The sequence below is a fragment of the Astatotilapia calliptera genome, chromosome 22 (genome assembly GCF_964374335.1).
Source record: "Astatotilapia calliptera chromosome 22, fAstCal68.1, whole genome shotgun sequence".
Lineage (NCBI taxonomy): Eukaryota > Metazoa > Chordata > Actinopteri > Cichliformes > Cichlidae > Astatotilapia > Astatotilapia calliptera.
Genome location: NC_137442.1, coordinates 34,566,271 through 34,580,533, shown reverse-complemented (window position 1 = coordinate 34,580,533; position 14,263 = coordinate 34,566,271). Strand labels below are relative to the sequence as shown.

General features: G+C 37.2%; 1 protein-coding gene and 1 long non-coding RNA gene across 2 annotated transcripts in view; one reads left to right on the top strand and one right to left on the bottom strand.

The window, feature by feature from the left end:
* The window catches only part of LOC145423385 (uncharacterized), a 265,513-nt gene that overhangs the window by 100,018 nt on the left and 151,232 nt on the right, over positions 1-14,263 (bottom strand). The gene's annotated exons all lie outside the window — the stretch shown is intronic.
* LOC113014512 (uncharacterized) lies at positions 7,367-11,291 on the top strand. The gene is made up of 5 exons (XM_080296327.1): positions 7,367-7,914; positions 8,608-8,825; positions 8,914-9,067; positions 9,149-9,258; positions 10,162-11,291. The coding sequence occupies exons 1-5, from the start codon at positions 7,821-7,823 to the stop codon at positions 10,471-10,473; spliced, it is 888 nt and encodes a 295-aa protein (XP_080152453.1). The 5' UTR covers positions 7,367-7,820; the 3' UTR covers positions 10,474-11,291.

The window sequence follows — 14,263 nt, the reverse complement described above, 5'->3', positions numbered from 1 at the left end:
TCAGTTACAATAACTCATACTGCGTTCTAGCCATCTTGACGGAGTTTTTATACAGTACAGCTGGGTGGGTGCTATGATGTTACTGATAGTGAACTTTATTTTATTCATAAGGTTAGTTAGTAGAGTTGCCAATGGCTCCTTAAAAAAATGGAATGGTCCCTCATTCAGAGAAAATATTACGCGTTTCGTATTGAGCTGAGAAGAGATGCAGTTTGTCCCGGACTTTAGCTATAATGAAAAAAAGACACAAAGCTGGATTTATTCTGTCGTTACGCTGCACAGCTGCCTCTTCTTCTCTCATTCTCTCCCCCTCCCTCTCCTGTTGCTACTTCAATCATGAACCTGATCAATGATCAGCTGATCGGCTCTCTTGTTTATTTATCGCCCACTTTGCGCCAGAAAGAGGAAACCAGCGGATGTCTATGGAACGCCAGGACTGCCATAATGAATTAATTAAATACACCATTAAATAATTAAATGTGTCAATAATTAATTAAAATTGGAATTAATTAATTAAATAAATAGTTATGACACATGTAATTAATTAATTATTGACACATTTAATTAATTATTTATGTATTTCACATTTTAATTAATTATTGACACATTTAATTAATTAATTATTGACATTTAATTAATTATTGACACATTTAATTAATTAATTATTGACACATTTAATTAATTATTGACACATTTAATTAATTATTTAATGATATATTTATTTATTTCATTTTGGCAGTCCTGACGCCTGGCTCTCATCATGAAATAATTTTATCTGTCAGCCTCACCCATCAAACTCAGGGGGCGGGGTTAACGCTGCCCATGCAGCTTCTCTAACATTTGATTGGTTGCCGTGCAAAGTAAGTCAAAACAGGTCGATCCTAGATAATCGATTGCTTGTGTAGACTTGGGGCAGCCAGGTATCCCAGAATGCAGATCAAATCACAGGCAGCAATGGTGGTGGTGTAGTTTTAAAATACCCCGTTTTTCTGTCACCAGCTACACTTTTAACAGTGTTTTAGCCGCGAATGTCGCGACGTATGTCTGGTCAGGTTGTCAACATAGAACATGTTTGCAAAAGTGCTCAGATGTTTTCAGAGATTTCACTAGCTCTGCTAACAATTAGCATGCAGAGTGCACCCAGGGGTTACGTTAACCAGTTTGTTTACATATTCCACTCTCCGTGTTCCACATGTTGCATTCGCAGATTCTCATTTTCACCGAACGATCGTCTCTTTCCGCCTGGTCTTGTGTCTCTGTGCTTCTGTAACATAAAGAACGAGCTGACATTTTTCTCACGAAACCAGCGATCAGCTCAACAGACCCTCAGTTTACCTGCATGCATCCTCCTCCTCATCTGTCAGCTGTTTAACACCTGCTGCTAATTCAAGAAACACGCCTACGTTACACTGCAAATTATCTGGTGCTTGCCATGATTTAAAATCCTATTTTTAGACAGGCCAGATTATTTGCCTTGTTTTAAAAAAGATTTACTTGTTTCTAAGTCTGGATTTTAGATAATAAACTTAAATTGAGAATAACCATATAATTGTGTCTATATTAGTACAGAAATCCAGAAATGGGAAGAATAACTCTTAAAATAGCCTACATTAGGTCTCTCACCAGATGTCTCTCAAAATATCACTTGTTTCAAGATAGAGTGACAAACTCAATTTGCTTGATTTAGGAAATTCACACAAGGCACCTGTTGAAAATATGATTTATTCAAAATCATGTCTGACTTCAAAGTTGTACATATAAAGGAAAAAAATTAACCACAATTTATGATACAAATCACATTTCAAAGACAGCTGTTTGTCACAGCATGCCAGCATTATGTGGTACAACATTGACATTGGTTTAGGGAACATTTAATGACTGTCAACTGATATCATCACAAACTACACTAAGCCAATACTTGGTGCAACCCTAATCTTAAGGGTGATTTCTATGGGAAATAATATCAGAAAGACTGTATTTGATTGGCACAAACACACTGTCCCTAAAACTAATAGAAAAGTATGAAGTATAATCAATGAGCTCATGGGCTAATTCTGTAGCTTGAGCAACAATGGGCACAGTTACTTCATATGCCAATAAGTCTTCATTTAAATTCAAAGTTTCATAGCGTTGGTACTCAAAAGCAATAAAAGATGAGTCAATCAAAAAGATATCCTTTATCAGTCCAAACACAGGGAAAGTGCCATCCACGTCTGCAATAATCATGGACTTCCCAGCAATGTATTTATTGCCATTTAGAACATACCATTTCACTGAGACAACAGACTGCATGACATCTATTCCAAAAAATTCTTTAATTTTTTTCCTAACATATTCATTATTTTTAGCTGATACTGGCCCGGATTCCTTTTCTTTCGCAAAAATAGGATGTTCAGTGCCTATTTCATTTTGACAACACTCAAGAAATTGATTGTGGTTTGCAAGGGATTTACAAATATTTTTAAAATTTAACTTAGAAGCCCACTGTTTAAAATAGGAGTGCTTTGCCTCAAAGCGCATGCACATACTCCTTATTAAAGGTCCAAGGGATAAGATTTGACTGGGAAGATGCAACATATAATGTTGCTTAGGTATTATATTGGCTTCGGGAAAAAGTTGCTTGAACTGATACAGGTGTTCTTCAATCATACTTCTCAGTTGCAATACAGTTTGTAAAGAAATAATGGGAGCAAGAACTATTTGAATTATCATAATTAACTTTCTAATAAATACAACATACTCACTCTCCACACCATACAAAAGAAAAAGTAATATTTTTAAAAGAATTAGCATCTGTCCACAAGACTGTTTCAATTTGTTGTCGTTAGCCGCTAAAGTGCCAAAGCTAATAGGACATGGTTTATCCCGTATTTCAAGAGGTGAGTAAGGAAAATTTTGAATGTCTGAATTAAACTTGTCTAATTCTAATTGTCCTGAGAGAATTAGGTGTTTTAATACAAATTTAACTTCCATTGATGCAACACCTTCAAAAATAACATGCATTATGTCCTGTGGAGTTTGTTTGATCAGGTCAAATGCAGGAACATCAACTAGTCTGCTTCTTCTATTAATTCCATAAGTAGTTTTGAGGGATGCTTTCAATAAATCTGTGCTTGCTTTATCTATTTCAAAACACTGCCTCATGTGTTTCTCCAGAGTTCTTTGAACAAACTTCTTCTCAAAAACACTTTGCATATCATCAAAGTTGCATTCACAGTGTCTACATTTGCTATAAGCAAAACCAATCCCTTCTTTAAAGCCAGCAATCTCATGCTGGGCTAGCGTGTCTCCGCAAATGGCTATAACAGCACCAAACAATTCAATTTCACCATTTGACATTTTAATCCTTACACCATTGTAAAGCAGTGATAGATCTTGAAGTATTCTTTTCAGTACAACATCAATACCCCACTGAGAAATGTCATTTGCTTTAGCAATAGCAAGAAGTCGTATTGCAGCTAACTTTGACCTAAATTTTGGATCAATATTTCCTAAAGTATAATAAAACATGACCAATTTGTTTGCAGAAGCATGGGACCCTAAGGGGTTACATATTTCAATTTCATCTGTGTACAGTATTAATTGCAATGCATTTGGCCTCTGAGAAAACAAGGGGTGAGATGTAAAGAGGGACCCGTCTCTAAAATCATAGAAGAATCCCTCTCTGCTTCTTTGTGGTGCAGTGTTCAACATGGTAAAGATTCTCTCATTAGTCATTAACTGCTTTAGACTTTCAATTAATGGTACATAGTAAAAACTTTTGTTCCTTAAAGACATGACCCTTGAAAGACCTTGCTTTACCCAACATATCTTCTGGGATACTACTACTTCCTCTGCGTTGACTGGACAGAACATTTCCCCTATGGCTCTACTCTGTCCATATGCAATGGTGGAGAAAGGATCCATGAATTTATCAAATGTAGCCAAAGCCTCATCTTGAAGCTGAGTGGTTCCCTCGGCATTATCTTCAAACACTGTCTTCATTCTTTCCTTGAGCGTATCCAAAAGAACAGCCTGATACTGTTGCACTCCTGAGATGATATGTTTGACCGTTCTCTGTGAAAACATTTGAAATAAAAGTAACTTATTCTGCATTTATATAAAATAATAATAATTCTGAATTCCATTATGAACAAGTAAGACATTGATTGCCTTATGTAATGTATTGATCCATTAAGACTATAACATACCTGTGATAAGTGGCACTGTTCTTGAACACAGATAGCAAAAGCTGCAGCAGATCTGGTAATATCATGTCTGGTAAAGGATGTTGTAGCAACAGCTTCTTCCTTTAGAGCAGAAAAACAAAGTTACTCCAAATTCCTGGCCAATTATAGAAATTCTTACATAACAGGTATAATCAGTTACTCCTAATGATTGGTCCATTAAAAAACAAAGTGCATGACAGTGACTAGTGTTACAGTTGTGAATATTCAATATAATATAAGATAATATAATATTCATTCTTTGGAATAAAGAAAAAAGAAATGGAAAAGAAATCAAAGACAAAGAAACAATAAAAAAGGGGTTGTCCATTTTTTTGATGAGGCTAGGGATTGGATTCATGAGAATGAGATTTTATCTTTTTAAATAATGAATTTTTGTTTGCACTTAGATATTAGTTTCTTTACATGTTTGTTGTATTTATTAAATTATTTATGTATTTTTAAATCACGTAATTTAGATTTGCACTCAGAATTTATGTTAGTATTAGTATATGGATATATTTTATTGTATGCATTTATTAATTTATTTAATTTTCAAGAAAATCATTCTTATCCATGTTTTGGCAGTATTTCTGGCCAACAGATTTTTTTTTACAGTGCTTCCAAATACTCTGTGTCTTACCTGAAACCGTATTCACCACTTATAATTCCTACGAGATACCCAAATTGCTGCCACATTGAAAGATTTAAGCGCGCTGAGAGTGTCTTTGATGCAAACTTCACCAGGAGACATGCCAGCCGCAGAGTGTGTGCCTTCTCCGGCTGCAGCATAGCCTGTACTATCTACACTGAACTGCTATTCTGTTTATTTATTTTTTATTTCATCCTGCAGGATGAAATTGTGATTTAAAATCCAACCATAGTGGAAATCGCTTGTAACAGATTGAAGAACAATATCTAGCGGTATAATATCGCGAGATCTCGTTAAATTTCTCTTGACTAAAAATGGAGAAAAGGATTAAAAGTAATATAGGACCAAATACGAGGAGTTAGACATAGCTAAATTTGTCATCAGAAGCCACACTACATTTTATTTAGTTTAACACTTACCGTGATCGGGCTGTCAACAACCTGAGGCTCCTGCACTTCAGCCAAAGATCCACCAGTTGATATTTCCACGGTGCTGGTTGTTGTTGCAGTACTACAGTTGGCAAAGACTGAAACACCAAAATTTTCCGATCCTAAAGAGTGGGATGTTGGGGGGATCCTCCATCCTCTTGGTGGGCTTCCATTCGTCAAATACAGAGGGTGCGTCCGTTTAATGTGGCGAAAGAATGAGTTAAAAACTCTGAAATCTTGTTCACAGCCATCTATTCCACAGTAAACCCAAAAATCCTGCCTTCGACCATGAGCTGCATTTATGTGGCTAAGGAGCACCTTCAGAGTTAAAGAAACAAAGATAAAACAGATCATACATCTCCAGAGCGCCATGGTGAACTGTTTTCGCGCTGTAGCCATGCAGCATACTTTACCGCTCTCCACTGAAGGCCACAGATGAGAGTGTGGGACCATGGGAAAGGTAGGCAATTTTTAAAATATATGTATCCTTAATTATCCAATTTTTCAGGTTTAAATTACATCAGTTATATTTATTTTTAGGCAATAAGTGTTTAAGACTGAATTTATATTTTTCTTTTCTTTTTTTTTACATAAAAAAAATTAAATATAAATAATTTTCTGCATGCGCATTCTCAGTTCCTGTCGTGACGTTACTTTCACGCGGGACAAACTCTTTCCCCCTGCTTTGTTAACCATCAGGACCGTTAGGAAGATCAAAATTATTTATCTAAACAAAGTGAACAGTAATTTAAGGTTGGTAACATTAAGTTGATTTGAAAAATACTATGGTACAACGGTGTTATTAAGATAAAGTCGTGTTTTGTGAGGGCTGCTGCTAGTTAGCAATCTAGCTAATGTGTTAACTTTAGCTAAATGATCTTATTTAAGCTGTAGGATATTTCCAGGCACTGTGAGTGGAGGCTTTGGAACGAACTAGAGAACTGCTGTCACGGCATGGACAAGTTTGACGATGCCATACTGTCTGTGTTGCAGGGTAAGTCTTATTTTTCAGTTATTTTGGTACGTTAGCTAAGCAGCCTTAGCATCTGTTAGCATCATTTCTGAAACTTGGAGCTAGGATTGCACTCTACTCTGACCTTTATCCACATTATAGCCTTGAGCTGTCTTTGCCTAAATAGACTTGGAACATCATTCTTGAAGACACCCAAAAATAGTTTTATTGCATTCCCAAATATTTGATAAACTGTTTTAAGTTTGACATTTTATCCTGTTAATATTACTTATTGCTAAAATACATTTATTGACAAAAAATGACCTCGACATGTAATAAGCCACGCCCAGGAAAAGAGAAATAAATATCACTTTTGAAGTTGTTTTTCTCTTTTACAGCTGCGAATATTGATGAGGAAACTTTGAGAAGCTTTACCCGGGATGACCTAAAGGATCTTTTTCCGGGCCATGAAAATTTCTTCCGTAGAAAGAAGATTTGGGATTTTATCAGCCAAAAGGTAAATACACATTATACCACTAAGAAGATGATTACTGTCCATATTGTCTAGCATTAATTTGCCTAATTGTGTATTTTTGTTTATATCCCACAACTGTTATAGTTTAAGAGTACTGACCAAGATGCCAACACTTTCCATCGAAGCGAGATGAGTAACCCCTTCGGCTTTGATGTGTCACAATGTCAGCCTCAAACTTCCACTCCCATTTCCTACACTGCTGACAAAAAAATGAAAATGCCAGACCCACCAGAGTATGTGGTGTATACAGATTCAGAGTTGGACATGGTGCGCAGTCAGTACTTTGCATTGCTCCACAGTGGAAAGGAAAAGGACTGCAGGATGTCGAAGGAGCTCTGTTGCAGACTTGTAAGGAACACAGTCACCAGCATGGTTGCAATCCTCCGTGTTAGTCCCATGGGGAAAGAAGTAACATACCCCTCCAAACTCGAAATGAGAGCAATGTCACAGAAGATTGTCGACTATTACCCCATGTTACGTGATGCTGACACACACATGCCATACGTAAGTCATTCTTTACCCACTACAATATCTAAAATTGAGTGAGATAATAAAATGATGTACAAATATATATTATTTTACCACAGCTGACCATCTACACCAAACTGTACAAACGACTCCAAAATATGAAGTCTCCAAGGAAGAGGCAGGGCTCCATGCCACAACGAGGCAGGCCCAGGAAGACTCTTTTCAGCTCAGATGACACAGACAATGGGACTGAAGGTGACCTAAGTGGTGAAGCAAGTGGTTCAAGTGACTATACCACACTTCTTGAGAGCAATGATGACCTCAGCGAGGATAACTCAAATGCAGGTGTGTACTTTGGTCTGCTGTACTAATGACTTTTGGACATCTAAAACTTCAAAGAGACCACCTGCCCTCAGTTTTCTGTTCAGAGTGCATCACAAGATTTATACAGTGTTGAGTATTTTCCTTAACTTTCTAGCTATTCCCTGTTATTACATTCTGTTCATCTTCTGTTTTTTCCTCAGAGAAAGAATCCCAATTGCCGCTACCCTCCACTGTACCAACTACGTCAAACAATACTATGCTGGCTTTACCACTATTATCCAAGTCAGCCTCATGCTCTGCACCCAGGTCTGATATAGGTCCTTCAACTGCACCTCCAGATGATGTTGTTGGTAAGTCCACCATCACCCTTATCTACCTCTGTCTGACTGTGGTTCCTCTTACAGCTCTTTCCAAAATATGGTTGCAGCAATGAACCCCGTTCTAAGTGTTTATTCCAAAAATCATAGTGGTTTGGCATTAACTCGAGTTGGTGTGTAAAATCAACATATGATAGATCCCTCATTCCAGTTTGCCAGTTAGCCATAGTAAGTATTTTACCACTTTGTGTTGTAATGGGTGTTACTCAGTGCTGATTATTTACACATGTAAATCCTCATGCTGGTCACATCTATCATGCCTTATCACAGTGTTTCTGTCATAGATCAAATTACCTAAAAGATTTTTATCCATCAGCTCATAATCACTGTTCACACTGATGTGAACGATATACACAGTAAACAACCTTTACCTTATTTTCACCACAGTTTTATTCACGGGCATCTTAAACTTTCGTTTTAATATTTGATTCTGTTCAAACTAACAATTAACATAAATCCATGATCATTATAAGAAAAGGACACAAAGGGAAATGATCAGGATATATAGGGTCAGTTCATTACTCAAACATATTTAACCTAAACATTAATTCTCATAAATATTATACTTAAAAACAACCATGCAACCTTACTAGAAATGACTGATTAGAAAAATCTGAATTTAGTCTAGTTACACCATGTCTTACAATTGCTCTTTGCTTTCCCTAGCAGACCATGACAGCCTGAAGATGCAGGCAAGACATTACAAAACCTTGAGCAACATGTACAGGAAACCCAATGCAAAACCCAACCAAAGTGACGTCGCTCAAATTTTGGACCTGGAGTTTGAGGCCAGACGAACTTTTATTGACGCAGATATTACAAGGGAAGAAGACAGGCCTAGAAAAATATTTGAAGCATACCCGTGCTTCAAAGACATACGAAATGTAAGTTCAACTACCTTCAGTTAAATTCCTTGCTTTCTCTGGATAGGTTTAGTTAGTTCTTGACTAACTGAGCACAACTTTGTCATAGGCGATGGATGAACTGCGTCGCATCATTGGTGGCTCCAACTGCAAATACATAGATCAAATGAAGGGTCGATGGGCAGAGTTTTGTTCGAAGGTGCAGTTCTATGGCATTTGGAAGAAGGTCCTGAAACCTCCTCTCCCCTTGGATGTACGTGGAGGTAAGTGGCCTTTTCATACATTAAATCCACACATCAGATATGTTCGGATTGCTTTGTTGAGATACTTTTCTCCGTTCACAGTGGATTTTACTGTCACTCTCTTCAATGCACTTCCATCTCTTTTTCCTTCAAAAACTACACCACCAAAGCGGCTGGGAAGTGCCAGTGAGGCTCTCCTTCATATCCTCAAGGTGCGAACAGCTGCAATACCAGCCACTGTAACTTGTACTCCATTTACTTGTATTGTTATTATTAATATTATTATTTTGCTTTTCCTGCTTAATAAGAGTGGGTTGAAGTTCAATTCAGCAGGGATTAAATTACTCCTTATTCAGGATTTCTTAATTGTTATTCAAAACCTACTCCAGAGAGGCAGCACAGAGCAAAAGCACATTGCAGTTAGGATACAAGTAGAAGCAGTAAAATGATATATTTAAAAAGGCCTTCAAAAACTAGAATATGTAACAAAGTTAAAAGAAATAGTTTTAAAAAACAAATGAGAAAAAAAGCACAAATAGACATGATAAAAATGCTGCAAACTAGAGAAAATTCATGCTCAGAATTAATACACAGCAAAATCTCCAGTGTTAAATTAACACCTTTGACAGTGTTATATGTTTAAAAGTAACCTAGTCAGTTTTGAAGATTAACAAAGACTAACACTGAGCAGTGCTGATTTTCTAACACTGGAAAATAAATCAAAATGTTAGAAATATTCCAGTGTTAGAAAATCAGCACTGCTCAGTGTTAGCCATTGTTAATCTTCAAAACTGACTAGGTTACTTTTAAACATATAACACTGTCAAAGTGTTAATTTAACACTCAACAGTGTTGTATTTAACACTCAGAGGAGTGGACCCATATAGACACTCTCCAGTGTTAATTTAACACTGGAGATTTTGCTGTGTACATTTCCAAAATTTCATATTTATGTAAGTCAGATATTTTACATTTATTTCTTCTATTCCAACAGTAAATCAGTTGGAGCATTCTAAACTCTTGATATTGCTTTTTGTGTCTTAAGCTGTTTGGATGCACAGCAACCCTTTCATTGAAAATCTTGAAGAATTTGTCCTTTTTTTGTGCTTTTCTAGCCGGGTGAAGATGCAATGCTATACCTGGAGAAGCGGCCTCTCTCCTCCCCAGTGCTGCTTTTTGATGGAACAACCAGCATTGTTGCTGTAGGAAACATACCAGTGACCACTCTCTCCTTGGAGGATTTCTGGGAAGGAATGTTGGTGTTGATGGCATATTACTACACCTTGCACTTAACATACCCAAAATGTGTTGCAACGGTCCTCTCTGTCATACAAACTGAGGTAATAACTGATGCCATCCATGATCAAGATGCCACTAGTGCATATAAGAAAGCAATAGCTGAGTGGAAGTCGTTCTTTGAAAAATAGGTGAATACCAAGCAGGATTTTATCAGGTCATTTGCAGTTTGTTTAGTTTTGTAGTACGTTTGTACAACTTTGTTCCTAATTTGCCTAGCAATGTCCTGAGAAACGGCTGTACTTATAATGCTTTACAAATGAAAGTTGTTGTTTTTTTTTTTTTCTTAGTGACACTTTACCTGAGGCATGTAAAGTTTTAAGTCAGTAATGCCATTATTTACAACATTGTGAGACTATGTGACTGTCACAAAAGTTTAAGGCCAAAAATGTAATTTCTTTTCTCTGTTTAGGCCTTTTAAAGGGTTGATTTAGACTTTTAGGGATTGTGCAGCAGCCCTATATTGTTTAAAAAAAGAATTTTGTTCTCATGAGAGAAATAAATGTTGACATATATCACTCCTGTCCTGGTTGTGATTTCAGTAGAAGCCAAGGAGTATTCTAGGAAAAAGGTCTGTTTTAAGGTTTTTTTGCCTGGATTTAATATTGATTCAGCTCTATTTTAAGATAAGCCAACCTGAATCAAGAAACAAATTAATCATACTTCACTAATATTGAGTAGTTTTTCATAGTATTAGAACTATTTTTCTCGTTGCAGTGCATTCATTTGCTGCAAGTAAGAATTCAAAACATAAAAAAAGACTGTAATTTAGCATATTTAACTTACTTTTGGGACTTGATATAAAGTAATTTTATCTTAAATTGAGCTTTTTAAAGCTTATTTTAACCCTCTTCAATTCTCAAATGTGTTCTTTTATTTCTGGATTAAAAAATCTTATTTCAAGATTTCTTATTAAGTAAAATAAACTTGCTGCATGGACAGATAATTTCACTTGTTTTCAGTATCAAATGTAGTATTTTTTTCCTAAATATAGACTAGCCATTTTTGCAGTGTACCTGGTGATAGTCACAGTTTAACTGGGCAGCCGGTGCTCGATATAACGCAATGTCAGCGCATTTTTCTGCACAAGATAAGTAAATATAGTGTTTTCCCCGAGCGCAGAGCTGCTGGAGCTTGTTTCCTTACAGAGCACTTTATAGGCGAACAGCTTCATCAGCGGCTGATGTCCAATCACCGGCACACAGCTTTGAAACCTCAGCTGAGTTTTAGCTCTCAGTGGTTAAACGCTGGACTTCATTCACTCAGGTTCTGTCTGTCGGGTCACGTTTACTTCGCTGTTTTATTTACAACTGAGCAAATCGGTTTGGCTGAGGTTAAAGTTATGTTTCATAACTGCATAGTTTCACAGACGTTTAATGGTTCAGTGGCACATGTGTTAGACTGAACTATCATCTAAATATCATCTGTTTTTTAATAGTTATTCAACTGTATTCTAAGCACCAGCTGTCTGTTAGAATGTGATTTTTTTCTCTCTCTGTTGGCAGAGGTATAAAAATGCGCAGGAAAATCTGACGTGCATGGCAAACTTCACCGACGATATTTAGGGAGGAATAAACACACATCAAACATAAATGAACCATTTGCCTGTCTCCATAATTGAGAGCATTTTCTCTTCTTATGTCAACACTCTTTCTCTCTCTTTTTTTTTTTTTTTTTGGCTTTTTCGGTCATGTTATGTTTACCTGTCAAAGGCTTGTTACAAACTGTGAAACACATCGTGCAGACTTCTGGATGTTAGAAGAAAACTAATACTGCTCATGAAGGAGACTAAAGGCAGGAAGGTGTCCTTTAAAACTAAACATGTTAATAGGACCTCCCTATTTATATCATAGTTTATGATATAGCACGTGTGTCACGGTTTGCAAGCTGTGTGGAGTAGTAGAAAGGACCCAAAAGGCGGCAGCTCTGGTGCAGGTGAATATTTATTTACAAGGGTGGGTACAAACAGCAATGGTGGGAAAACATGAAACCGGAAACCTAAACTAGGTAAACTAACAACACAAACCAGAAATGAAGATGCAGGGAGGTCCGGGGAAATACATACGGAGAGACGCAGGGAGACCGAGGGGAAACAACACAGACGAACCAGCCACTACCATGACAGAAGATACAACTAAAATACACTCAGAGAACACAGGGAGATTACACACAGGTGGGGAACACAGCTGGGAGTGATTACGTGACGAGACTAGGGAGGCAAACTGAAAACACTCACATAAGACGCAGACCTTCACAATAAAACAGGAAACACATACACGCAATGACATAACACACCAACTTAACACAGACTGGGGGACACAGAACATAGGAACATGAACCATGAAACAGAAGAGTACAAACACCCAAGGCAACCAAAACCACAGAATACTAATAAACTAAACATAAACATGGAGTCGCAGACTCCAGACCATGACAACGTGTATTTCAGTAATAGCCTACTGATTTCAGTGTAGTGGTGAACAGTCACACAGCTCACGTAGGCGTTATCTGTGATACTCCTTAACTATAATTTATCCAAGTTAACTTCAGTTAACCATTCAGACGGTTCTTTTGCAATGAAAAACATAAACACCCATGCTGCTGGTAGGTTTTCTCAGTGCCAGCTGTTAACATTATAGCTGCTTATGCAGTAACCATGGTAACCACGGACTCTGAGCGGCTGGATCGACGGAGGTCAGACAACAATTTTACATGTATGATCTTAAAACAGGACACAGCCACTATACGTGCTGGCCTCATATCAAATGTGAAGGCAGACTGAGTCTATGTTTGACGTTTGTTTATATCTAATCTTCCTTTTCAAACATTTAAACAGCAGCGAGTCTGCAGCTGAGGGAACACAAACTCAAACTGTTCGAACAGGTTTGTTAATTTGGTGATTTATTAAATCTATAACTGTTATTCTAATCTGCTGCTGAGTCTCTTACACTTTTCTTTATGCTGTATATTTTCATGTCTCTGGAATAGTTGGCAGTTAGTCAGCTGGGAAACTTTGTGTTAACTCATGGAGCTGAGGATATCGTGGATATGCTGACCTCGCTCCGTGGTGTACAGGGCCGTTTACCCTCATGATTAATATTCACAATAAAAATATTAGCCGAACATCATGAAGTCTGTATGTGTTTCATAGTGTCGAACAACCTTTGTACAGTTAAAGCCAGCAGTTACTACATGACAGAAACACCAACGTTATCTCTTTTATGCGTTTATACACAGGTCACGCTGATTACTGAACAAAAACCCAAAGATCAGATGTTAAACAGATTTATTTGCTCTCTCTCCTCCTTAAACATGTTTTTAATGTTAGTTATAATTCAGAATTGGCGACTGAAACACGTAGGACACATAAGAACATCAGGAAATAAAACACCGATAAATATAACCTCAGTAAAAGAAGTCAGCGGGGGTTACTACAGCTGTGTACCAGGGCCTGCGCTTTGTCGGTGGGATTGCTTGCGAGGCGAGCGGGTCTATCCCACGCTTTGCCGTGAGACTGGGCAGACATCTCCGAAATCATCGAAGCACTTTTGCAAAGAGGCTGTATCTTGACAAACCGACCAGACACATGAAGATTAAACCACTACATTCTCCTCTAAAAAAATATTAAAACGGTATTTGGTGACATACAAACAGGGTTTTTCAAAGCTCAGTTCTGTTAGCTTCCACATGCCGGTTGTTGTGTGGTAGAAACAATGGCCACCAGGCCAAAGCAATGGTTTTGACTCGATCAGCGTTAACCCCGCCCCCTGAGTTTGATGGGTGAGGCTGACAGATAAAATTATTTCATGATGAGAGCCAGGCGCCAGGACTGCCAAAATGAAATAAATAAATATATCATTAAATAATTAATTAAATGTGTCAATAATTAATTAAATGTGTCAATAATTAATTAAAATGTGA

Coding starts and splice junctions, on each gene's coding strand:
- LOC113014512 (XM_080296327.1), top strand. CDS start 7,821: ATGCTGGCTTTACCACTATTATCCAAGTCAGCCTCATGCTCTGCACCC. Junction 8,826..8,913: donor GCTTCAAAGACATACGAAAT/GTAAGTTCAACT, acceptor ACTTTGTCATAG/GCGATGGATGAACTGCGTCG. Junction 9,259..10,161: donor CTCTCCTTCATATCCTCAAG/GTGCGAACAGCT, acceptor GTGCTTTTCTAG/CCGGGTGAAGATGCAATGCT.